Source organism: Calidris pugnax, unplaced genomic scaffold, assembly GCF_001431845.1.
Source record: "Calidris pugnax isolate Ruff unplaced genomic scaffold, ASM143184v1 scaffold352, whole genome shotgun sequence".
Taxonomy (NCBI): Eukaryota; Metazoa; Chordata; class Aves; order Charadriiformes; family Scolopacidae; genus Calidris; species Calidris pugnax.
Genome location: NW_015091110.1, coordinates 72,489 through 97,133, shown reverse-complemented (window position 1 = coordinate 97,133; position 24,645 = coordinate 72,489). Strand labels below are relative to the sequence as shown.

Sequence of the window (24,645 nt, the reverse complement as noted above, 5' to 3'; positions counted from 1 at the left end):
CAGTGTTGGGGAGGGGAGGGGGGGGTCAGCCCTGCAAACGCTGCCCAAAAAAACCCTCTTCTGGGTTGCAAAAGGGACCTGGTGCAGGATGGGGCCAGTGGTCCTGGGGCAACTTCGGTGGAAATTCATCCAACCTGCTGTGTAAAATGCAAAATATTGGGTGAAACCTGGTTGGGGGCACGGAGGGGGGGGGGGCTGGAGCCAAACCCCATGTTCACCTTGGGGTGGTAGAGTGCAAAGGACTCTGCGAGCAGCCATATGACACCTCAGGGTTGACGGGACTTCTAGCTGCTTGGGTGCTCATATGATCCCCTAAAAATAGCACCTTATGTTTGCCATCGTTGCTCTCCAGCTATTTTAATGAGCCCATGGTCTCCGGTTTTTGCTTTGTGATTTGTAAATAGGAAATATTTACGCTCGGCCGGTAACGCCACATTCCTCCAACCTCTCCTCTTAAATTAGCTGGGTTATGGCTATGTTTATAAAATACCTAATGCGTTTGTCCTGATATCTGTAAAAGTCACTGTCCTCTGTGTGTGATGTTTTTAGAGAGAACTATTTTTTAGATTGCTCAGGCTATTTACAGGCATTTTTTTCCCCCTCATCTGACCTGTCACAAGGGTGCCCCTTTCTTAACCTTCTGTTGAAAGGCTGATTCATTGCAAGTCCTGGGACGGGCTGAACCTCTCCTGCAAAATGCAAAGTGCTGTCAGATTTCACTGACAATTCCTGATGGGAAGAGAAAGATTTCCAAGGTAAATCAGTGCCCAGAGGGCAGATAGGTACCTAATATGATTTTTAGCTATTTTAGATACAGAACAGTGGTTTGCAGGATGAAACCCTTGCTTGCAGAATAATTTAGCCATCTTCTGGTGTTAGCATTTCCTGTAGCAGGTTTCTTTTCTGTCACATCTGTCTTCCGCTCCTGGCAGGGTGCTTAATAGTGAAACGGTTATACAAAAACATCTTTTGGGGTTTCTGAAGATACGATCGATGTGTGTGAGGTGTCTCTCTTACCAGCAAAAGCAAGACTTTCCTCATGACTGGAGAGTCAGTTTATTTGGGGGAAATAGGTAGGATGTGGTTGCCATAGACATCCTTGCCAAAAAACTGTAACTGGGGCTGTGTCATCAGAGTCCTTCCAGTCTACCTTCTGTCTCTGAAAGCCATAAATGAGCTGCTGAGCCCCAGTCTGGTGCCCCAGCCTGGGCACCTCCCAGTTTCAGGATGAGTGTTGGGGGCTGGAATCCAGACGAGTTGTCTCGAGTCAGCTGAGTCCCAGTGGTACTGATGGGGCAGCAGATCAGGCTGTAGAAAGTCCTTTAAAACTGAATTTAAGGTCATGTTTCCACAGATGGACACAAAGATGGTGGTACCAATGTCTGCCAGCGATCGCAAATGCAGTCAAAGCTGAAATGTAGCAAAGTTTGTTGGTTTCGTGAGAAATCTCCTTTCAGAGAAGAATCGTAGTGTTTTGTTTGTTAGCAAATAATATCTTGTACTACTTTCTGGGGGCAGGATGAAAAGAATTTTGATATTGCACTATATTAAACACCACATTATAAAATTCTGAGAAGTGGAATCAAGCTTCTCTGGGCAACCTGTTCCAGTGTCTCACCACCCTCATAGCAAAGAATTTCTTCCTAAGATCTCATCTGAATCTCCCCTCTTTCAGTTTAAAACTGTGACTCCTTGTCCTTTGGCTCCACTCCCTGATCAAGAGTCCCTCCCATCTCTCCTGCAGCTTCTTTAGGGACTGGAAGGCACCTGAAAAGTGATGCTTTCATGTTTAGCAGGAAATCTGCAGATGCTCAGAAAGCCCAGTGCCTCCTGGAGGAGAATGCAAAACTGGAGACCCCGACTCATTTTCAGCCATTATCTCTCTTTCAGCAAGGGGTGAAATGCAAAAATAGCAAGAGGAGGAACAAGTGGTGCACTTCCCTCCCCAGAAACAGGGAGCATTTCCATCATCTTAAGAGGTGTGTATCCAGATCAGCTTGAGCATGGAAGGAAGGGATTTGGGTTGCTGAGAGGCTGCAGGAATGGGATAGAACTGGCAGCCACCTCCTCATCCAGACAGGTCCCCGGACATCCAGACATAGAGGTGGAGCCCCCTTTGCTGGAGAACAAGCTGAAGGGTCTTGGGCTGTCCCAAGGAGGCTGGTAGAGCAGCTTCTAGTTTGCACCATAACTTTTTTTTTTAATTTCTATGCACTCCTGGGCACATCCAAGAGCAGACACACAGGGGCTAAAAACACCCCAGAGAAATGCAGACCTTGCAAGACTTTTTAGATGGGACACAGCAAGATCTACCTGTAAGCGTGGGAGTCAACATGCAGAGCAGATGAAGGTGTTGTCCCCGCTGTGGGACATGTCCTCACCCTTGGTTCACTGCTTTTGTTCAGCTGATGTCCAGCCCATGCTCTGCCCTCATCTGTCCGGTGCCTGGAGATCAAGTTATTACACCAACTGTGATAGCACCCAACAAATCATTCAGTTTGTGGCTGCCAGGTAAGAATTGAGCCTCCGTTGCTCTTCTAGACAAAAAGTGCTGTAAACAAGCGACTTAAAACTCAATATACTCATATTGCTCTCAGGGGTTATTAAATAGACCCCTTGCTCCTTAATGCCATGAGAATTATAAACCATTTACTTTCTGCAACCAAAGCAGTTCGATGCTTGCGTTTTCCCAGTCTAAGGTGGGGTGTTGTCATTTCTGTTTATAATCAGTTCCACTTTCTAGTCTCCATGTACGAGGGACTCTTCGCCTGTCATCGGTCCATTGACCCCTGGGGGTCTGCACAGGGCTTCTCTGGGATCTGCAGCTAAGGTAACAAAGGGAAAAAACCCATCTTTCTCAGTAGGGCAGAACTCCATTTATTTCCCTGGAGAAAGTGTTAAGGGATGGGATACAAGTCAGAAAAGGCTAAAAACTACTGCTCTTGCATAAGGCTGTCACGTCTGTAGTCTCAGCCTCAGCAAGGGTACGAGTTTCAAGTGTGTGTGTGAAAGATGGATTTCATTATACATACATACATTCATTTTTCCATTGACATATTTGTGCAAATTGCCTACTCTTTTCCTATTAATTTAGAATTTTGATCCAAATTGCTGCCTACATAAGTTCAGCGTGATCCGTTACTGCTCTGCACTCACTGAAAGGAAGCAGCAGGAATTTTTTGCTTTTTAAATTTCCTGGGAGCAGGCTAACAACATCCGAGTGCCGCTGGGTTGTGTTTGCTGTGTGCTATTCAGTCATTTCCCCCAGAAGTGGTTTGATTTTAATGACGGGCCATCTGATCCCAGCGTCTCATCTGAGCACTGAATCTGCAAATATATGTATTTATTATCATCATATTTGAATAAGCACCGTGCCTATCCCAAGATTTGAGCCCTTTTCAAAGCTGGAGCCTGTAAAGCATGTTCATCATGCAGAATACTGTTAACCCCAGCTGCTTCCATGTGCCTGCTTTGAATTTTCCAAGGCATCAGCCACCCTTCCTGCCCCAGGGGTGGTGATTTCCAGAGGGGTCTTTCTCGTTGCAGCTCAGCCTCTGAGCAGTTCACAAGTTCATGGGCTTACAGAGCACAGGGCTCTACCTGCCTCCCTTCATAGACAGCGGGGATGGGGTTATTTTTAGCACAGCTATTCCAGAAATACATTCCACCCCTCTTCAGAAATGTGTGGGAGAGACAGACACACACATGCAGACATTAATGGCAGTGGGTGCCTGAAAAACTGCCCTCTTCAGAAATGTGTGGGAGAGACAGACGCATACATGCAGACGTTAGTGGCAGTGGGTGCCTGAAAAAACTACATTTCCACTGTCTGTTTTCATCCCAAACTTCTAATTTTTTTTCCAGTGTGTGCCAGTTCTTTCCGATGTCTGGGTTCGTAGGTGCCATGACCCTGTGCATGAGTGCTCCCATGGGTGCTGGGCATGAGTAGCTGTTGGAAGCATGGAGTTTAGAGCCAGAACTTCACAGAAGCTCTCAGACGTTTGGTAGGACCAGCATTCAGTCTGGGATGAGCAAGGAGAAGCACTTGAGCACCAAAAGCCCAGACCAGGAGTTTAGCAGAGTGTGGACTTTGCAAAAACCTTCCTACTGGGACCTAAGGTGATGGATGTGCCTCTCCCAAAGCTGAAGGTTGCTTTGGAGAAGGCAGGTCATTGTCCCACCAAGGTCTGGGAAGCTTCAACTACTCTTGGATCACAGGGAGGATTAGTTCATCACAAGCCTCCTGGTGCTTGGAGTTTCTCAGGCAGCAGATACTGCATGGTTGTTGCTTCGTTCATGCTGTAGCTATGTAATTAGCAGCTCTTTTTAAAATGCAAATGAGCGCTGGGTTCACGTGGAGCCCTGCTCTGCAGTGGGAGTTGGGCTGTAACCACAGGAGGTTCTTCTGCTCTTCATTTTGGGGCAGGCTGTGGCTAAAAAGTCCAGCGTGATGCTGAGCCCCGAGGGACCCCCATGGCTTCAGAAAGGAGCTCGGTGCCCTCAGCGTGGCACGGGGCACCACCCACTGCTGGTATCAGCAGGACAGAAACCCCACTGGTTGGCTTTATGGCATATTTCCCCTATTATTCAACATCCTATTGCAGTTGGCCAGATGAAATCCAATGCCGGCATGTGCCTTCCAGGAGGGCGGCTGGTCTTGTTTGCTTTGGAAGGACAGTGGAATGGGGTCCTTACTCCAAGAATGCTGGATTCGTTTGTCCAGCCTCAATGATGATGAAATGAGCTATTTATGAAAAAGCACCGGGAGGAGAGCAATGTGTTACTCATGTGCATGCTTCTTCCCGGGTATTTTTAATACCTTAATAAACACGTCGGCTCCCACCTGTAGGTACAAAAATGCAGTCCTTTAAGGTTCAAATCACTGGCGTTGGGGAGCCAATGGGGCAGCGTTGCTTTCTGTATCAGTTATCTCGCCAGCATTACCAATGGCCAATCTGAATGTAAAAATAGCTGATGACTGTTTGTTTCATCTGTCTGTTACTTGACACCGCATGGTTATTCCAATACGTATGTTTGCCTCTTCCCCACCATGATCTCTGTTTGGTTTCCCCTTGCCCGATAACTATTTAAATACATTTTACTAACTTTGGATTCCTTGCTCGCTCCACTTCACCTGGCTGGGCAGGTCTGCGAGGGCTCCGGGGGGTTTAGCTCCTCCGTTTTTATTGCTTTATTTATTTCTTTCTCAGGGGTTGTTTCTCTTAAGATAACCATGTTCAGGAGGAAAGTCTGAAGCACATAAATAATGGGAAGTGCTAATAGCAAGCAGGCTGCTGTAAAACGTGCTGGGGCTTTGACTTAAGGGAAGAAATCTCAGCTCTGCCTTGTCCCTGACCAAGGAGCTGGAGCACAGAAGGTAAGGGGGGAGCCTGTGGGTGTTTTTAAAGCAGGGAAAGGGTGAAGAATGGTGGTGTCCGACTGTGTGAAAGCGTGTGCACTCAAGGATCGGGTGTGTAATTGCTCAGATAAGAGAAATCAAACAGCTTTTATACAATTCTTTCCGTGATTAGGGGTGGAAAGTCGTTTTGTCCAGCTTTTTTTCTGCTCTGAAAAAATGCAGGATTGTCTCGGAAAGTCTGTATGTGGAAAGTGACATGCAGATAGATTTGTATGCAGTGATTACAACATATAGTTATTTGGAAAAGGGGTATGATCTTTTTAAAAGATCTCTAAATTGCCATGAAGCTACATTTAATTGTCCTGAGCATTATGCTGTAAGCAACTTCAAGCAAATAAACATTGATTTTATTTTCCAGATCATTACTGCCTACAGATAGGATACTTTTAAAAACTTCAGTGATTTGTATAAGGGTTTGAAGGCATTTTTATTTCTTTTTTTGGAACAAATAGGAAGAGAATAATTTAAATATTTTATAGAGGGCAATTAGTGTGCTACAGAGCCTGAAAAAGTAAAATAGTTCAAATACCTAGGCAGTGCTAAGAGGCCACTATAAATGACTGTGACTATGACTTGTATCCATTTTTAATCACTGGAAAATTTCTTAAATGGTGTAAGCTTTTCTGAGCCCAGTTGTTGCAGAACTTCTTCATCTGCCATCCCAAGGAGCTGCGTTTTGTTAGCCCTGCTGTGGAACTCGGCAGCAGAATAAGAACAGAAATAATTAAAATTGAATTAAGAAGCCCAACTGCTTGTGGTTTTTAAAGGGCCTGTGAACAGGTGATGAGATGAAATCTGAAGAGGGAAAAGTTTTCCAGCAACAGGCCAAAAACGAGGGGCTCACACTGGCTTTGTACAGTATCAGCCAGAGGGTTCCTGATTACTCCTCTGCACTTGCTGGGAGGGAGGCAGAGGAGAAGGAAAAGTGAGAAGAGGTAAGAAGGGGAAATAAGCTTTCTGGAGGGAAACCAGGTTTTCATGGCCTTTAAGTGTGTATGGTCAGACAGACTGCCACCGAGACCCCCGGCAGCCCCAGAGAAACTGAGGCAGTGTTGAAGCCTCGAGAGGCCAGCCCTTCCCCAGAAGTAAGGTTTCCCTCTCTTCTGGGTTGCCCTGCCAAATGTTCATCTTTGGACAAGAATAGAAAGCAGATATTTAATTATAGTCCTATGTTTCTTTATCATCCATATCCTGTGCTTGCAAATAATGATATCCAAGAAGGCATTAAGTAGAAATGATTAATCTAAATCATCTGGTAATGGTCAGAACAATCTTCTGATGAGCCAAGCAGGTCAACTAGTGATGCATCTTTATTTTCAGTCTCTCACAGAGCTACATCCCAGCAGTTTCAGGGATTCCTTCCCTGGTACCTACACACTGTGTCTGAGGCTGTTTTGGGAACTGTGATAGAGCTATGACGGTCAGGTGTAGGAAGGCCACCAAACTCAGACTTTCCATTTAGAAAAGAGAGAGATGAAAATCCCTGCAATTTTTTCTTAAAAGTCTCTAAAAGAGGTGCATGTGGTTAACGTTTGGCTTAACAAGCAGAGTCAGCAAACAGCAGCATCTGGCATTTTACAGCTACTGCAGATCCTCAGTCTTGGATGTGCCTCTCTCTGCCACCTTTACCTGGACCAGACACGAGCTCTAATACCTTAAGGTCAGCTTGGCTTGATGTCAGCTTTGTTATCAACCCTTGGACAATTCTGCATACTTCTATTGGCTTTTCTTCTGTTGGGATGTATTTCAGGAGTGTCCCCATCCCCATCCTTTCCACATTTCAAAGCACAGGGATCCCTTGTGTAGAAAATGGGGGAAGTGCCCAGGACTGTTTGGGATGTTGGTGCAGAAGCAAAAGCACATTCAGAGGGAACTGCTCCCTGAAAGCTGCATCCAGGGTTTGTCCTGGGGCAGTGGGGCAGCCTTCCTCATCATGACATTGTTGTTCATCAAAGACTCTTTGTTTGGACTGATCTGCTTTGAAGTCATGGCATGAAGTCTGTTTCCCCAAAACTGAGAAATTGTTATTTGACTAGGCTTGTGAATTGAATGAAGCTTTAGGCAAGTAAGGTAGAATTATAGAATTACCACTTGGGGTGTGGGGGAGAATTGAGGAGAAGAGCTGGGGAAGAAGGGGCTCGTGACAGCATAGGGCTGTGGGTGATACTATTGCTTACCTTTGGGGTTCCTGAGAGGCTCTGGGTGGTCTGGAAAAGCACTGTGATGACAGTGAGGTTGCTGAGGGACTGAATCAGCCAGTCATTGACCTGTCTCTTAGGGAACAAGTGTAGATTCCACTTAAAACTCCTATGATTTTCCTTTCTGTCTTTTGGATATATCCTTTGCAGAATAATCACAAGAAATGCCTTAGCATGTGCATTAACTGTAAAAGAATGAGGAATTGCTTTGGGGACATGCCATTAAATCATAACAATGAATCAATCTCTGAATAGGAAGAGGGAGTTTGCATTTCCCAGGGAAAAAAAAAAAAACAAACCACCACCTCCTGTTGCACAGTGAAGAGGAAACTGGAAGAAGCTTCCATCTTGCTCAGGACAAGACCACTGGCTGGCTTTTGCTTCTCAAAGGGAGGAAAATAGTGTGGCCTCCAGAGATAATACCTGGAGGCAAGGGTAAGTGGGCTCTCCCCTGCCCTCTCAAAGTCCTCCCATAGATGGGTAGCTGTCCCATGGCCAGATAGTTGTCCCACAGCCACCTCCCAGACAGCAGCCAGGAGTAAGGCAAGCCCCAGCTTTTGTCCTTCAACTGGACTGGCTCCGTTATAATCACAGATGGTTGAGGAGCAGTTTGTCATCAGAGGAAAGATGTTATGTGAATGAATGGTTATGTGCTTGAGTCATATGCTCTGGCATGTATATAAGTGTGCGTTTCCCTCCCTGCCCCACAGCTTGCCCAAGAACCCAGCTCTTTGGACTGCACTTGAAAGCTGCAGCAAGGTGTCAGTAAGAAATAGCTCTATTCCTGCAGCCCAAGCCAGAAAACCTTGAAAACCAAAGCCTCTGTCTTCTCTTTTCCCCTCTGGTACATATACCTATTTGTCTTTGGTAACATAAGACAGGTATTTCAGGATAGTGCGTGTCTCTAAATCCCATGGAATTCAGTGGGTGAGAAAAACCACTTAGAACTTAAAACAATTTTTAACCTAGCACGTACAAACAGCTTGAATTCCTTTCTTTATAGAAAACAGATTCAACAAAATCCTTGTCCAAACCCTGGAAATATCCAGAAGATATAAAGGAGAAGGTGAGACTACCAGGAAAAGAATAAGACTTGTTTTCTGCAAACCTGTTGTTTCCTGAGACTGTATCCTGGAGGGACCAGGGAGGGGAGGGTCCGACTCTCCTTGTCAAGAAGCTTAAATGCTTCAAGTGTAAACTTGACACTGGTGATGGGATGGGAGAGCTGGGGCTGATGAGGAGGGCAGTGGAAGTCGGGGCTGGTTTCGGATTGCCCAGCCTGGGAGGAGAAGTGAGGCATGGCTGGTTGCTAACTGCAGGTTTCCTTCTGTAGGTCACCTGCTTCCCTCTTGTGTCTGGTGTGCTTGCTGGTGTCATTACAATTTCCCCATGACAGGGGCTGGCACTGTCTGGTGTGTTCCTTTACGAGGCATCCAACCCATTATGTTTGTTTTCTTGTCCATGTGGGTTTTTTCTTCCCTTCCCCATTTGTCATCTCCCATCTCTAGCTATTGTGATGCTGTGGTGCTCTACAGCTTGCCCTCTGCTGTGGGAAGAATCTCCTTTCTCGCACTTAAAGAGTGAAAACTCAGAATATTTCATCCTCTGAGCCTTCCTTGAGACTAAATGAAAGGAGGTAATGCTGGTCTCATCAGCCAAAATCCTGTCAGAGCTCAGGGAGGGGGCTGTACCGATGCCATGTCAGTTGTCACCTTGAACTATGAGAAAGTCTTGAGTCTTCATGATGTCAGAGAGAGATAGAGGTATCAAGAACCTGAGGTGGAGCAGAGATCTTTGTAGTAAGTCAGTCACATGCAAATCTGGATGGATTTCACAGTACAATATAATGCCAAGCCACAGCACCATACTCAGTTGAAGGGTTTATTTTATTTTGAAGGCATATTTTTGCCTTAACTGACAATGGTTTTGCTCTTCTTGTGTGATTCCAAAAACATAGATGTGGTTCCCTGCCCTGCCACACGTACCCTGTGTGATCTTGGGCAAACCAGCCAGGGCCTGGGCTGCTGATCTGCAAATGAGGCAGAAATCCTGCTCGCAGTGGGAGAGGTTGGAAGGATAAATAGCCACAAGGTGCTCCTGTACCATATTACTGGGGAGCTGTATAAATATCTCAGTGTATAATGATTGACCTAGTTACAGACAGTGGCCTTTTCCAGTCAGGCTTTTAATGCCAAGAAGTGCACTGTTTGGGTTCAGTTTCTTAAATGTCACTTGTCTGTGCTGACTTGGGGTCACGGGAGGAGCACCATCCCTTCACCTTGTGATTCTCATGGACTTGTGCTGTTTGTCAAGTGCTGCACCTGCCCTTTGCCTGTGTTGGTCACACGCTCTGTCCCTTTGACTTCTTCTGTCGTGTCCCTGTGCCACTGACTCTTCCAAGGCCGTGGGTAGGGCTCAGGTAATGGAAGGAGAGAACAGGAGTTGCAAGGAAGCCTCAGATACAAGCCATTCTCAGACATCTCATTCTTCCAGACTTGATGGGCTTCTTGGCAGGATTTGAGGACTCTGGGAAAGGTGGTCCGGAGACCAGCTGGAAATTACTGTTGGGTCTTTGTCATCGGACCAGAAAGAGAAAGGTAGAGACAGTTTCTGTCATTCTCCATAGCTGTTCCAGTTTTCTTCAGGTGAGGTCTTCATCTCCCACTGTTTGAAGCTTTGTGGTCTGAGCTGAAGAGGTAAGAGTTCCAGCCAGTGCCTGGAAAAGGTTCGTATCCTTTGGGGAAAGGAGACAGAGCAGGATACATGACACAGGGTCATTAGCTCCCTCCTTGCATTCGTGATTCCACCAGGTTGCACTGACCTTCCTTGAGCTGTGAGTCTGATGAGTCCCCAGTTGCAGCTCCCATGGCAACAGATGCACACTGGGCTCAGTAGAGCTCACTGGGAGAAAAAGACTTCAGCTGTCTTCAGAAAAAAATGGTTTGATTAAACAAAGTCACAACCATATTCATTTTAATGACATTTCCACTGGAAAGATAACTGGAAACATTTTTTTTTTAATCAGTTAGAATATTTTCTTAGGGAAATTTCAAAATGAGATGCCCCTCTGTTGCAATAGACCAGCTGGAAATTACTGTTGGGTCTTTGCCATTGGACCAGAAAGAGAAGGGTAGAGAGAGTTTCTGTCATTCCCCATAGCTGTTCCAGTTTTCTTCAGGTGAGGTCTTCATCTCCCACTGTTTGAAGCTTTGTGGTCTGAGCTGAAGAGGTAAGAGTTCCAGCCAGTGCCTGGAAAAGGTTCGTATCCTTTGGGGAAACAAGACATAGCAGGATACAGGACACAGGGTCATTAGCTCCCTCCTTGCATTCATGATTCCACCAGGTTGCACTGACCTTCCTTGAGCTGTGAGTCTGATGAGTCCCCAGTTGCAGCTCCCATGGCAACAGATGCACACTGGGCTCAGTAGAGCTCGCTGGGAGAAAAAGACTTCAGCTGTCTTTTCTTCAGAAAAAAATTGTTTGATTAAACAAACAAAATCCCAACCATATTCATTTTAATGACATTTCCACTGGAAATATTTTTTTTTTTATCATTTGGAATATTTTCTTAGGGAAATTTCAAAATGAGATGCCCCTCTGTTGCAATACCATCAGAGTATTGGTTGACGTAGAAAATAAAATGAAAAGTTTCGGTGAAATAGCATGCACTCTCTCTGACTTAAAGGCAGTTATACTATTTTAACTATTATGGTATATATCACATGCTAGTTCTCATGGCCTGTAGCATCAAAATAGTGAAATAATCTGAAATGAAAGATTTTTTTAAAAAATTCTGAATGAAATTTTGAAATATGTAAGTTAATTTCTGTTCAGAAATCTGTATTCCATGGGAAATTTCAAAAGCAATCTAAATGAGGACACTCTCCCATCACACACACAAAACTAACCACATTTCCAAAAGATTATATTCTCCAGAGGGTGCCAGTTCAGGTGGGCAGCTGGCTCTGCTGTTCCAGCCTGGAACTGCACAACATCTACCACACTACTATTTTAATGACATTTCCACTGGAAAGATAACTGGAAACATTTTTTTTTTAATCAGTTAGAATATTTTCTTAGGGAAATTTCAAAATGAGATGCCCCTCTGTTGCAATACCATCAGAGTATTGGTTGACGTAGAAAATAAAATGAAAAGTTTCGGTGAAATAGCATGCACTCTCTCTGACTTAAAGGCAGTTATACTATTTTAACTATTATGGTATATATCACATGCTAGTTCTCATGGCCTGTAGCATCAAAATAGTGAAATAATCTGAAATGAAAGATTTTTTTAAAAAATTCTGAATGAAATTTTGAAATATGTAAGTTAATTTCTGTTCAGAAATCTGTATTCCATGGGAAATTTCAAAAGCAATCTAAATGAGGACACTCTCCCATCACACACACAAAACTAACCACATTTCCAAAAGATTATATTCTCCAGAGGGTGCCAGTTCAGGTGGGCAGCTGGCTCTGCTGTTCCAGCCTGGAACTGCACAACATCTACCACACTACTCTTTGGTCTAGGTATTCTAGTGAATATTGCAGAAAAGAGAAAAATCACTTTATCCCACATGCACTGCTGTTGTCGGTGGCAAGTCCTACAGGTTAGACAATTGGACTTGTCCAGAGGATGTGATTTGGTGGCATCACAATGCGGTATCGGTTCCAAATCCCCTTCCTCTGCACGTTGGTCTGAATGCCACGTAGGGGTGAGGTTTGGCTCTTCAGAGATGCTGGAATTCACTTTACTGTGGTTACAGTTACTGATGTCGCCTTCTGGATGGTGCACCAGTGTCGGCTTAGGAAGTGGATGGATGTAGAGTCACCAATTCTGTTCTTAGTTATTCTACTGACGTCAGTAAAATGACTCTAGATTTATACCAGTGTAACTGAGAACAGAAGTTGGCCCAAAGTCAAGAACAGTCTCTCCTCTTCTCTGGCCCAGGACAAGCTGTTCGAGACACAATTGCTGGGCCAAATCCTCACGGGGAATGGACCCAGTCTACACTGGTTTCGTTCAGATGTGTGGTTCCTTCACCTTGCTTTCCAGTGCAATGCTCAAAGGTCTGGTGCTGGAATAGCTGAGGTCACTTTGTTCTGTGCTAGTCATTTCTGTTGGGGTTTAGATCTTCATTCTGAGATCCAATTCTCTTCTGTCCATCAGCTGGAGCAGGTATTTGTGTTTGAGCAAAGTGGTTCCCCTTTCCCCAGGCAGGAGGATTCACTTTGGCTGCCTGTTATGACCACAAAAGTGATCTTGTTGGATGAGGGAAATGGAAGCTCATGACCATCTTCATCCAGAAGCTGCCTTTCTTGACAGTCCAGGGAAATGTTGTTGGAGCAGCATTGTCTCTCTTACCCCTCCTTGATGGGGGTCCATGTGCCCCAAGAGCTGCTCAGAGAGGCAGTGGGCCTGGAGGGCAGGTCAAAGGGAGCATTTGGCCCCCATGCAGACCAGTGTGACCAGCTCACACACCTGTGGCAGTCCAAGCAGCCCAGCCTAAAGGAAGTTCAGGTGTTCTACATCAGGCTACAGGGGTTTTTCACTTTTCTTGCCTTCTGGCATCTTGTCTCTGGCAGGGACCTTTAACTCCCTGACACCTTTTTGTCCATTTGCCTAAATATGACATGAAGACAGTGGTACAGTGATCATTGACCATCAGCAGTACACTCCATAGCTGTCCACATGCTGATCCCTGCTGCCAGGCAGGATTTTCTGGCAACAGTCAAGAGAGCTCACCAAGCCCTGTGAGGAGCAGCCATTGGCTGGGGACATTGTCTTGGCCTGATGACACACAGCTGAACGGGCCTGATTCCATCTAGTCCTCTCATAGAATCATGGAATGGTTTGGGTTGGAAGGGACCTTAAAGATCATCAAGTTCCAACCTCCCTACCCTGGGCAGGGACACCTCCCACTAGACCAGGTTGCTCAAAGCCCTGTCTCCAGCCTGACCTTGCAGGACAAACATGCACCTATGCAAAAATTTCATCAATTTACTACGGATTCTTCTGTTTCCCATGGGAAGAAGCACTAACTATTCATTGTCATCATGAACCCCCTGGAATCCCAAAGCAACACTGGGTGTGCAAATAGAGGACACCTCTGAATAAACCTCAATCAGAGGTCATCGTAGGGCTCTGAGTTCTAGATGGATGTCATGGAGAGAGCACCACATGAAGAAACCAGCTTACAAAGATTTAAAAAAAAAAGAATAAACCTCCTGTCCCTCTCCCTTCTCTTCCCATCGTCCAGGGGGAATGCAGCACTGCTGACTTCAGATCGCTATGCAGCTCCCAAGGGCGCTGCCAAAATGCCACTGAGATGTCTCATGGCACAATGTTTCAGCCAAATACCAGCCCGAGGGGGTGGGGGAACCAACCAGCCCTTTCTCTATTGCAGCAGCAGTGATGTCACACGCTCCAGCCAAGTTTGCTGGTTTCCCCACCTCCTGTCTAGTGAAAAAAAAGTTGACATTCAGTCTGTGCCAGGCCAGGAATAGTCTCTGTAATTTAACCTCCTCATCACAACTTGCTAGGCCCTTAAGAGGGCCACTGAAAAAAGCCTCCTATTTAAAAGAGAAGGGAGGTTGGTTTCTGATTAAGCTCCTTGAAATCTGTACGTTCACGCAGGCTTTTTGGGTAGCTCGTGTCAGCAGATGCCCATTGCAAACACCTCACGTGTTTCTCAGCGTTCCCTAAGCTGTTCCAAACACCCAGCCTTGTGCTTTCCTCTCTCTTGGAAACAGACTAAATTCAGACATCCTTAAATGTCTGAACAAGCTGAAGCCTGACCTATGCTCAAACACTGCACCTCGTTGGAAACAGACTAAATTCAGACATCCTTAAATGTCTGAACAAGCTGAAGCCTGACCTATGCTCAAACACTGCAGCACCTCACTTGCTGGCTGCCGTGTTTGTCCAAAATGGTAAAGAAATGACATTTTACTAATTTATTAAACCAGCCCTGAACAGCTTCTTTGCCCAAAGTTCAGAAGTCGCCATCATACCTCTACAAGGAGGAGCTAAATCAGTCCCAGTAGTGATATGCACCTTGAACACTTGGTGCAGACACAGCTTTTCCAGCTTGAAACATTACACTGCCCAAGTACTGGTATGATGGCCAGGCAAGACAAGGATCTTCACAGGGGTTTCAGAGACAGTGACAGTCGCTATTCTCTTTTTAATCAGTGGCACTGGGTGGTTTTTTTTTTTGTAACAGTGACTCCATCTAGGAAAATAAGTACTGAGATTACATCATGATCTCCCATGTTTATTGTTACCCTACTCACTTTTCAGCAGATGTTCTCGGCTTACAAGGGACGAGATGTTTCTCCAGACCTCTGTCCGTGAGATCTGAAAGCCAAGCTTCCTCCTAGTGCAGGCACCACCACCAATAAATAGCGATAAACATTGTGTCGGTGGAATTTAGTCAACAGCCCCAGTGATGAGTGAGCCAGAACATAATCACCATCTCCCACAGCTGTGTTGGCTTTGCACAGTTAAGGGTACAACAGAAGCAGTAAAATTGTAATTTAACCTCTGAGCAAAGAAGACTGAGTACATGTCTCTGCAATGACGATGCCCTTTTACGTCTGGCTGCAACCAGACATAGCATTGGGTTTTTTTTCCTTTGCTTTTCCTTTTTTTCACTCAGACACCTTAAAAGGACCACAAAAATCTCTGCTTGGTACAGGCATGTCCCTAAACTAATACTGACAACTGTCCTTCTTCAGGTAGGTGTAGGAGACCATCCCAGTTGGGTGAGCCTTTGTTGCCACTTTTGCCAGTGTGTTTTGAATACCCTGGGCTGACACAAAAGCTTCTGTAGAGGAGACCCTCACTTCAGGAAAGTCTACTCTATCTGCACCTGTGTGCTATTTGCCTTACCTTAGGGCCAGGCAGGGCCAGACCTTGGAGGTCTCCACAGGAAAAGAACAGCAGCAACACACATTCACCACAGCTAAGGTTTCCTTGATCATCTCCTGACTCTGGTTCGTGGTCCATGGGTGTCCAGAGAAGGGCAACGGAGCTGGTGAGGAGTCTGGAGCACGTCTGGTGAGGAGCGGCTGAGGTTGTTCAGCCTGGAGAAAAGGAGGCTGAGGGGAGACCTTCTCACTCTCTCCAACTCCCTGAAAGGAGGGTGTAGCCAGGGGGGTCGGTCTCTTCTCCCAAGGAACAGGCCATAAGACAAGAGGAAATGGCCTTAATTTGCACCAGGGGAGATTTAGATTGGATATTAGGAAAAACTTTTACACTGAAAGGGTTATTAAGCCTTGGAATGGGCTGCCCAGGGAAGGGGTGGAGTCACCATCCCTGGAGGGATTTAAAAGCTGGGCAGACATGGTGCTGAGGGATGTGGTTTAGTGATGGTTTTGTCAGTGTTGGACAGATGATTGGACTCGATGATCTGAAAGGTCCTTTCCAACCTGGGCAATTCTGTGATTCTATGCACAGAAGCAGAAAGCTATTTTCTTTACTGCCCCTCACCATCTCAGCTGCCCACTTTTCTTCTCCTTTCCAACAGGGACAGTGAAAAATATGGACTTTCTGAACCTCAGCTGCATTAGTTTCCAGCCCACCAGACCAATGGTTGGCTGTAGTTGCTGGCAAGAGGAAGTCACGTACAGGTGGAGTGGAGACTGTCCACTTTCTTCTACAGTCCCGATGAAAGGGTGGTACAGCAGGGACATAGACAGCAGCAGGGAAGAAGTCATCTCTTTGTAGCCTGGAGACATCACCCAGCCTTGCAGTGGGCAGACTGCCAGGAAACCATTGCTCACTCAGCCGTTAGTCCCTACCAGAGAGGGTGGGAGGTGGTAATAGTTGTTTGATGGTACCACACTCCACAAGCTACCAAACCCTCCAGGTATCTGCTTATTATCACTCTGGGATGGATACCTGTCTCTTTTGGTGAGGAACCCTGTAAATCGCTCCTAAAACATTTGTAAAACGTGAGTGAACAAATAAATGAATGAATACAGTGCAAGACAATCATCTTCAGATTGTGCAAACACATGTCTCTGTTTTCAAATTGCAGAGTTCACTCAAGATCAAAAAATGCTGAAGGTCGAAATCATCCCGGGACGCTGCTTCTGTAGAATCCACATCACTGGACTATTTCTACCTCCTCACTAAAGATGTTCAGAAATGGAGCCAAATACAAGCATGAGAGGGAGTTCTAAAGATGAGAAGCAAAAATTACATGGCAGGTATGTACCTGTACTTCCCACTCATTAACAGTTAAGGATTAAATGCAAGAATGGGGATGGCCTTTTATTTGTCTTTTCTTCTTTTCTTGCTGCATTAGACACAAAAATGTACGTGTGGGGCAGGAGAGTGGAACTCACGTTTGAAACATCTTTGTACAAAGTAAAATGGGGAAACTCTATTAACCCTGGCTTATTTCTGGTGTAAATCTATTGTAGTTCTACATACGTCATTGGAATTGTATGGCTGGAAGGACAGAATCAAGATTCACTGTGAAACTTTGTCTAAAAATAGGTTGGCTGAGGTTTTTTTTTAAATAGAAAAGGAAGGTGAGGAGTGTTTTTGTTTGAAGAAACGGCAGAGCCTGAGTAATTTTGCTGATTAAGTCCAGTTCTTCTGACTTTTCATACTTTGACCAGCGCTGGGTCATCATAGGGAAAATCGTGCCCTTTCCAGGAGTCTCCCTGAGATGGGCCAAAGGGAAATCATGGATTCAGGCAGCTGGAGGGGCTGAAATCTGCATCTGGATTTCACTGCTCAGTTCTACAGTGGATCCAAGCTTGAGATGGAGACAGCTTCCACTTGTATAGAAGCTGGAAACTGCTGTGGATATGAACTGTGGTGTTTCAGCTTATCAGAAGCCAATGATGCAGTTGTGCTAGGAAATGGAGATACAGACCAGACTTCCCTGAAGGTGTCTTAAATGACTTTCCTTTCAGCTAGGTCTTGAATATGCATTTAAGCTGACTCTCTGGAGTTTAGTCAATACCCTGCTCAAGCCCTTGAATGTCAGAATAAGTAGCTAAAGGGTTTGCAGAGTAAAGAGTTGTCGTGTATAGATTTCCAGTATAGCTGAAGGGTCTATTTTGCTTATACTTGCTTCATCCAAAGATTCCCCCATCCTGTCTCCAGACTGGGGTGGAGACAGAAAAAATCCACAGTTCTGTGGGCCTTGACTGTGCAGCGTAATCAGGGATTAATGGAAGGCTGTGATAATTTATAGTTGCGTTGAAGGGGTCACCTTTCGATCTCGGGCAGCTCTGCAAAGGAAACCAAATGTTTCCTGTGCTCCTTTAGTGGGTCTGCTGGGGTCCCCGAGGCACTCCTGCCTTCTGCTGGTTAACCTGATATTAGCAGCCTCTTTGGTTTCAAAATACTAACCCAACCATACTATCTGGATATGGGTGGCTAAAAGATTTTACCCCCAGCAATATTTGCTTGGAACACGCTAATGCACAGTAAATCCTCTTTACCTGCAGGGCCCTTGTGCCTTCTTAAACATGGGTTCTGCTCAGGGTAATGGTCACAGCAAAGCTCTAGCTGGATTCAAGCAGGTTCATCTCTATAGACTTGATTTTCTGTAGTCATGAGCTAACAGATGAGTGAGAATAGAGCCTTCTACCAGAACTTTATTTTTCACAAAATATTTTACATTATAATCATGATGTCTTCCCAAGTAAGTTTTATCAACTTTTCTTTCATTTTTGGACACAGTGTGCAATGATGTACCCAGTGACATTCTTTTTTTAAGTAAGTTTTCTCTCTTTTTATTACCAATTCTTCCTGGCCAAAAAAATGGCTAACCTTTGTAGCCTTGGCATAGCATTTGGAAGTGTTGGTGGTTGGAGGTATGGAAAGGGAAGTACTTGAAATATCTTTCCTTGGCTCTTATATCCTTGCTTAAGAGCCCAAGTGAAGAATCCGAGGTGAAACCACTTTTTTTTAATGGCACTTCCCAGAAATTAACATATCTGCCAGGAGCTACTTGAATGGACCAAAATAACAATTATTTTTTGTGTTGTTTATTGTGGGATTAGCATCTTGTTCAGAACACATGTAGGAGCAAATTAGTCAGTGACTGGTGTAGCTGGAAAAATGCTCTCTGTCCAATGGTGTTAATATCAAAAACAAATAATGTATAATTTTTGGTTTTGCAGAGAAGAAAGTTTCCTTCAGCTACTGTGTGAGATGAATCGACGTGCAGCAGCACCTTCTGGAGGGATTGCTTTGTGCTTGTGAATCGCAAACAGCTGGAACCACCCACCACAGTTGTCTGCCTGTTTGACACCCGAAATCAATCCTTGGGGTAATTTGTTCATGACTCCCAGGAAGGATGCAGGGAAATAAGAAACATACCGAAGGACACAGTGACTCCTCCAGTATCGGGAGCCTCCTGGATGACACGGACAGGGAGGTGAGCAGCCTCACAGACCGGGCCTTCAAAAGTCTGTGCGTGGCAGAACTTGAAGACTCTTACAATGATCCAGATCTTGCCATTTCCCCTGACTTCACCCTCCAGTTCTCTGCCAAATTCCACCCAGGGACGTTAAACCACGCCATCAAGAAAAGCAACATCCCTAACAAGCTAACGGCAAGAAACAATGAACATACAATATGGGCTTCCACATTCCAGCAGTTACCAAAGTGTGCTCCGGAGGAGAAGAGGGTTGCTAAAAATAACACCTTTGCCACGGAAAGGAAAAAGCTGAATTTGCCAGTCCCTGGTCCAAGGAACAATAAACATTTTTCAAAAGTGTCCTCATTGATTAAGACGTTTGACAAGACTGCAGACCAAGGGTCAGGAGGTTCCCTGGTAGCCATTAAGCAGCCCATTAGGAATAGCTTTCAAAAATATAAATTAAATCATGGAAATGATATGGCTTACTGGGATGACACGGACATTTTAAGCATCCACAAGGAACTTTCTGAGTTTTCTGAGGCTGGTCAAGGGAGCCAGTGTCTCAGTGACAAACATGAGCAACAGAAAAGACCTAATAAAATAGGCCTGGGTTATTGTGGCTCTGATGGTTATTATCCTGTGCTGATTGAGATGTCAAAAGTAGCCAAGTCAAATTTTTCCCGTTCTTCTAAAAAGGCTTTAAAAAACAGAAGTATGAAAGTTAATGAGCCAGCAAAAAAAGGTAATTTTCTTCACAGTGAGAATAGTGCTTTTGAATCATGGAACGTTCATCACAAAAAGCTGACTGAAAAGGAGGAATTTGTTGATATAAAAATGAAAAAGGAAGGTCTTACATACCTGGAAGAAGCACCATTTATTAAAGGATCCCACACACATGAACATAAATTGCCACCTGTCAAAAGCACTGTTGCTAAGAAGCAGGAGAAGGATTTTCAGATGGAGCCAACTCCACCAGAAGCTGCTTTCAGCGTCCCTCTCCCAGCTGTACCTCAGGGCCCCCTCCCTTCAAAACCTGAATTTCCTGCTGCTCTCCCACCCACTCCCCCACCTCGGATCCATGTGCCCCAGGGTCCTCCTAGGCCACCCCCTGTTCCTCTTCCACCCCCCATCCAACAGGGCCATCCCCCAACACCTCCTACCCCTGAAGCCCCTCCTGTTCCACCACCCCCAATGCCAGCCCAGCTTTCCCCCTCTGTCATGTCCCAAGCCTCTGTCTCACCCCAGTCTGTGTCCTACAGGGTGGTTTCATCCTCACCCATGTCCCAGGCACCCAGCTCACCTCCACGAAGACCCCTGACCACTTTAACCGAAGAGGAGGCCCTCAGTCCCCAACTGGGCCATACGAGTCCACCCTGGAGGAGACAGAAGGCTACCAAAGGGGCAGCAGAGAAGAGACAGACTTCAAAGGAGAAGTTCACAGCCAGCAATGAGATGGTTTCGTTGTCTGAAAAGGCGACTGGTGCTGAACCTGGTCTGGATGTGGCTCCTCTGGCTAAACAGGTGAACTCCCCTGGATCCATCAGTCCCTCGTTCAACATCTCTGAACTCTTAACACCCATCATACCACCAAAACAGGAAGCAGACCTCACGGAAAGTGAGCTGGTCCCACTGACACCTCCTCCCACCGAGAGCGCGGCCGCGAGAGACCAGGAAGAGGGCATGTTTGGAGATTACAGGTCTCGGGATAGTTACAAATCGAAAGCATCGAGTCTGTTATTCAACTTGAAGGATGTACGTAAACGCGTTAAAAGCATTTATACCCCTTCTCCCCTGTTAAGGGCCTTGGAGGAGAAAAATAAAGCTAGGGAAAATATACAGGAGAGTACAAAAATGAATGCCTCAGTTTCGACTTTACAAGAAAAAAGTAACAAAAGTATTGCAGAGAAAGATGAATCAAGTGATATAACCTCCGCATTGTCTGGCAGTGTACCTGAAAAGGACAATAAAACTGATTTAACTGCACACTTGACAGACAATTACCTGACTTTGAGTTCACCCCAGACAACAGCAGACCTTTTATTTTACCAAACTGGAGACAACTTGCAGCAAGACGATCCAAAACACGAAGGTCTGGTTAAAAACACAAAGGATAATGAAAACTTCCCCTTGTTCGGGCATGAATCAAATGAACCTGATTTAAGGAAATGTCTACGGTATCCAGCACTGAAGCCATTCAGCAGGGACAGCAGAGGTACAACGGCTGGGCAGCCCCAGCAAAATCCCAGTGTCCAGGGTGAGGAAAAGGAAAGACAGGCTGCTGATCAGAACGAAGTGTTTTCCTTCAAAACACCCCCAAACCAGCTCTCACCAGCAGAGGACGTGCCTTACAGTGACATCCCAACCAACATGGTGGTCACTGTCCACGAAGGACACGGCAAAAGAAGCACTAGTTCTTCAGAGCAGTCTTTTGTCTCCACAGTAGAGCAACCACTTCAGGAGGAGCCATTTCCACCGGTGCCCCTGACGCAGAAGGCAAGCCTTCAAGAAAGCCAGAGGACTAACAGTGAAATGAGTTCAGACAGTAAGAAAAGCCACCAGGAGAGAGGGAAAGAGGTTGGGGAAGATGAACTGCAGTATTATGCTTGTGTCAGCTCTGGTACTGGTGCAGGAGAGAAGAGGGAGGGGAAGGTTACTGGGAATGAACAGAGGAGCTTGATGAAAGAGAAGCTAAGGACAGAGAAAAGGGAAGAGGCCAAGAGTGTGGATTCTGCTTCCAACAGCGTAAGGGACATGTCCATCCAGAGGTCTGAGGAACCACAAACACCACCATCTTCAACCTCAACCAAACCTAGTCTGTTTATGATTAAAGATAACACGTTCAGGTCCCCTCAGGTAATAAGGGCTGTCAAGCTGCCCCTCTTCAGGTCCTTTTCCCTGGATGATACAGTGAGCAGCAGTTACAAGGAAATGGAAAGTAGGTTTATGTCCTATGCAGAGCAGAAGAAGCACCGAAACCGGTCGCATGCCCAGGAGGTAGGCTGGTGGGCATCGAGGCGCAGAGGGCAGCAGAACGTGAGGGATGGAGCAAGTGATGGAGGGAAAGAGGCCAGTGAGCCTGGATCTACTCCAGCAACACTGGATCCCAGTCTTCTGGAAGATGCAGAGAGCTCTTCGTTAGGGAAGCTGATGGAAGAAGAAGAGACTTGTGCTTTGTTAAATAAAGTTGGGAAAATGAACGAGCAAAGTGTCTGCAGAAGGAAAGAGAAGCCCCAGATTAGGAAGGCAAGACACAGCTTGACACAGCCAAATTTAGGTCTGGAAAATGACCAAGCACAAACCAACCCCAGCTATCCCGCAGAAAGAACGACAAATTACTTTAAGAATCATCATTTATCGAATCGCAGAGGTGGCTCTTGCGCGAAGAAAATAATCACTACAGAGACAATTTCCCCTGTGACCGGCTCCATACCAGAGGACCACAAGTATTCTCCTGTATTCCATGAAGCTTTAGAGGACATCCTACATACAGAAGGCACGCAGGATTTGTTGGACAGTCTCACGTGCTCCGCCGTTCCCAGCCCCAGGTCGGGCAGCACCTTGCACTCTCTTGCTGCCAGTTCATCGTCTGACAAACCACCAACTTCTGGCCTGAGAGAGACAGAGGATGCTGTAAACCCTGCCTTGCTGAACATGGCACTGAGGAGCAGAGCTGGTATGTCAGCAGAAGAGATACTCGATTCCACCCGGAGGAATCTGCTTTCCAGTTCTGGGGGGGAGGCTGAGAGCTTGGAGCCCAGGGGTCCCGGGGAGAGAGCAGCAGGGAAACCTCCTGCTGTGCCACCAAAAACAGAAAAGGCCCTGCGCAGGGCCAAAAAGCTGGCAAGCAGGAGAAAGAAAATGCAAGAACAGCAGAAGAAACATCAGACTGAGCAAGAAGATGCTGTAGGGAGAAAGCCTTCTTATCCTGGACAGACACTGGCATCTCCTTCACCCTTGGGATGTTCTCCTCTCCATCCTGTCCCTCACTCAACTTTGACTCCCACAGAAACGGGTGCAGGAAGACTCAGTGGTGCATCAGCAGTAAGTCCTTCGCCCTCTTCAACCCAACGTAAACTCCTCCAAGACCCCGACTCTGGTCAATACTATATTGTTGATTTGCCAGCTGAAGTCAGTTTAAAGACATTTTATGACCCAGAAACTGGCAAATACGTTCAAGTCTCAGTCCCTTCCTTGGAAGGGAACCACCAGCCCCCTTCTTCAGAAATTAGGAGTTCTCCCTATGCTTCCTACCCAAGAGTGCTGCCTTTGCCAGCTTCATCTGTAGCAGTGCTGAGGTCACCTTCTCAGCTCTCTGAACCTACCTGGCTGATGCCAGCTGTACCAGGAGAACCAGCTGAACAACCAGAAGATGACCAGCAGGACTACAGATATGCTGAAACCGTGGATGCTCAGCCCTACATTGAACCAGCCTCTTGCTCCTTCGGTCAAGAAGCTGAAGAAACTCAAGTTCACTTACAAAAGGACATGAGCCCGACCCCACATACTGGCATAGTGTCCCTCACTGATTTAGATGATTTTGCTGCTGAAGGAGTATCTTGAAAACCGAAGTAAGAAGAAGTAAGTGTTTTTAAGAACAGACAGACACATGCACACAAAAGCACACGCAGATTTGATGTTTGTACAACACTTTATGCCCGAGTCTCACCGTGCTTTGGGTGGGAAGGAAAATGAAAGCTGACCACGCTGAGAGACGCGAGGTGATAATCACCCTGAAGAAGTGTGACATTGAGTAAGCACCAAATTATGAGTGAGCTGAAGGGGAGATGCCAGCTGAAGGAATAAAGGCGACAGGATGAAGCCACTGCTTGCTGCTGCTGCTGCTTTGCCCTTGCCATGGCTGGGGTCGCCAAAGCAAGTGTCCCTTTGCCCAGATGAGTTGTGTGATATATGACACAAAGTAAAACATGTAAGACCATCCTGTCCACCTTGTGACACCCAGGACAGAGGCCGCATCTGCCAGACTTTCCTCACTCACTGCCTTTGAACTGTACTGACAGGTAGAAAGCCCATGGCTACACATGTGCCATAAACCCAAGATTCTTTTTCTTTTTTGCACTCATTGATTGCCCAGATGTGATTGACAAAAAGATTGTATATGCACAATACAACAGCTGTGTCAAAAAATAACCTTTAAACCTCCAGAACACAGTTACAGCTGCTCTAGACTTCTCATATCCTTTTGCAGTGTCCACTAACATGCTGCTGGAATCTTGTATTTCTTGATAATCTCCAAGTAAGTGCCCTTAGAGTCAGGGGTTATTTATAATGCAGCTTACAACTTCAACTTATCTTGGTACTCGGTACTGAAATATTTTGGTAAGGAGCAAGGTTAAATGAAATCCCATAACATCATTTCATTTTCTATTAGGATGAGAAGACCTTTGCTTATTACAATTGAGGTGCTTTATGTTTTGTTTGGTTTTCAGGCTCCCACTGAAATGCAGCACTAACTTTTAAAACTTGAAAAACATTGTGACTAATTTTGGTCTTGTGAATTCTGTGATTTTAAAAGAGATACAAAATATCCAAAGTATTAATTTCTTTAAAAAGTGCTTCTTTGGATTGTCACTTTTCTTTGACATATCTGTATCAAAATATCACTCATCCTTGCATAAGC

At 45.7% G+C, this 24,645-nt stretch overlaps 1 protein-coding gene across 5 annotated transcripts; it reads left to right on the top strand.

Annotated features, from left to right (window-relative positions):
• Positions 1–737: 737 nt before the first annotated feature.
• Positions 738–24,645, top strand: LOC106897456 (chromosome unknown open reading frame, human C10orf71). Of its 5 annotated transcripts, XM_014958074.1 has the most exons (5): positions 5,039–5,377; positions 7,873–8,052; positions 8,621–8,683; positions 16,659–16,830; positions 18,766–24,645. In XM_014958074.1, exon 5 carries the CDS (start codon positions 18,942–18,944, stop codon positions 23,565–23,567), a length of 4,626 nt encoding a protein of 1,541 aa, XP_014813560.1. In that variant the 5' UTR covers positions 5,039–5,377; positions 7,873–8,052; positions 8,621–8,683; positions 16,659–16,830; positions 18,766–18,941; the 3' UTR covers positions 23,568–24,645. The 5 variants fall into 5 exon arrangements, with proteins under 5 accessions (XP_014813563.1, XP_014813559.1, XP_014813560.1 ...); XM_014958073.1 differs by lacking the exons at positions 7,873–8,052; positions 8,621–8,683 and adding an exon at positions 2,443–2,511 and having other exon boundaries at positions 5,211–5,377; XM_014958075.1 differs by lacking the exon at positions 8,621–8,683.

What these genes read in the sequence shown, in the direction of transcription:
- LOC106897456 (XM_014958077.1), top strand. Translation starts at nt 18,942, where the DNA reads ATGCAGGGAAATAAGAAACATACCGAAGGACACAGTGACTCCTCCAGT.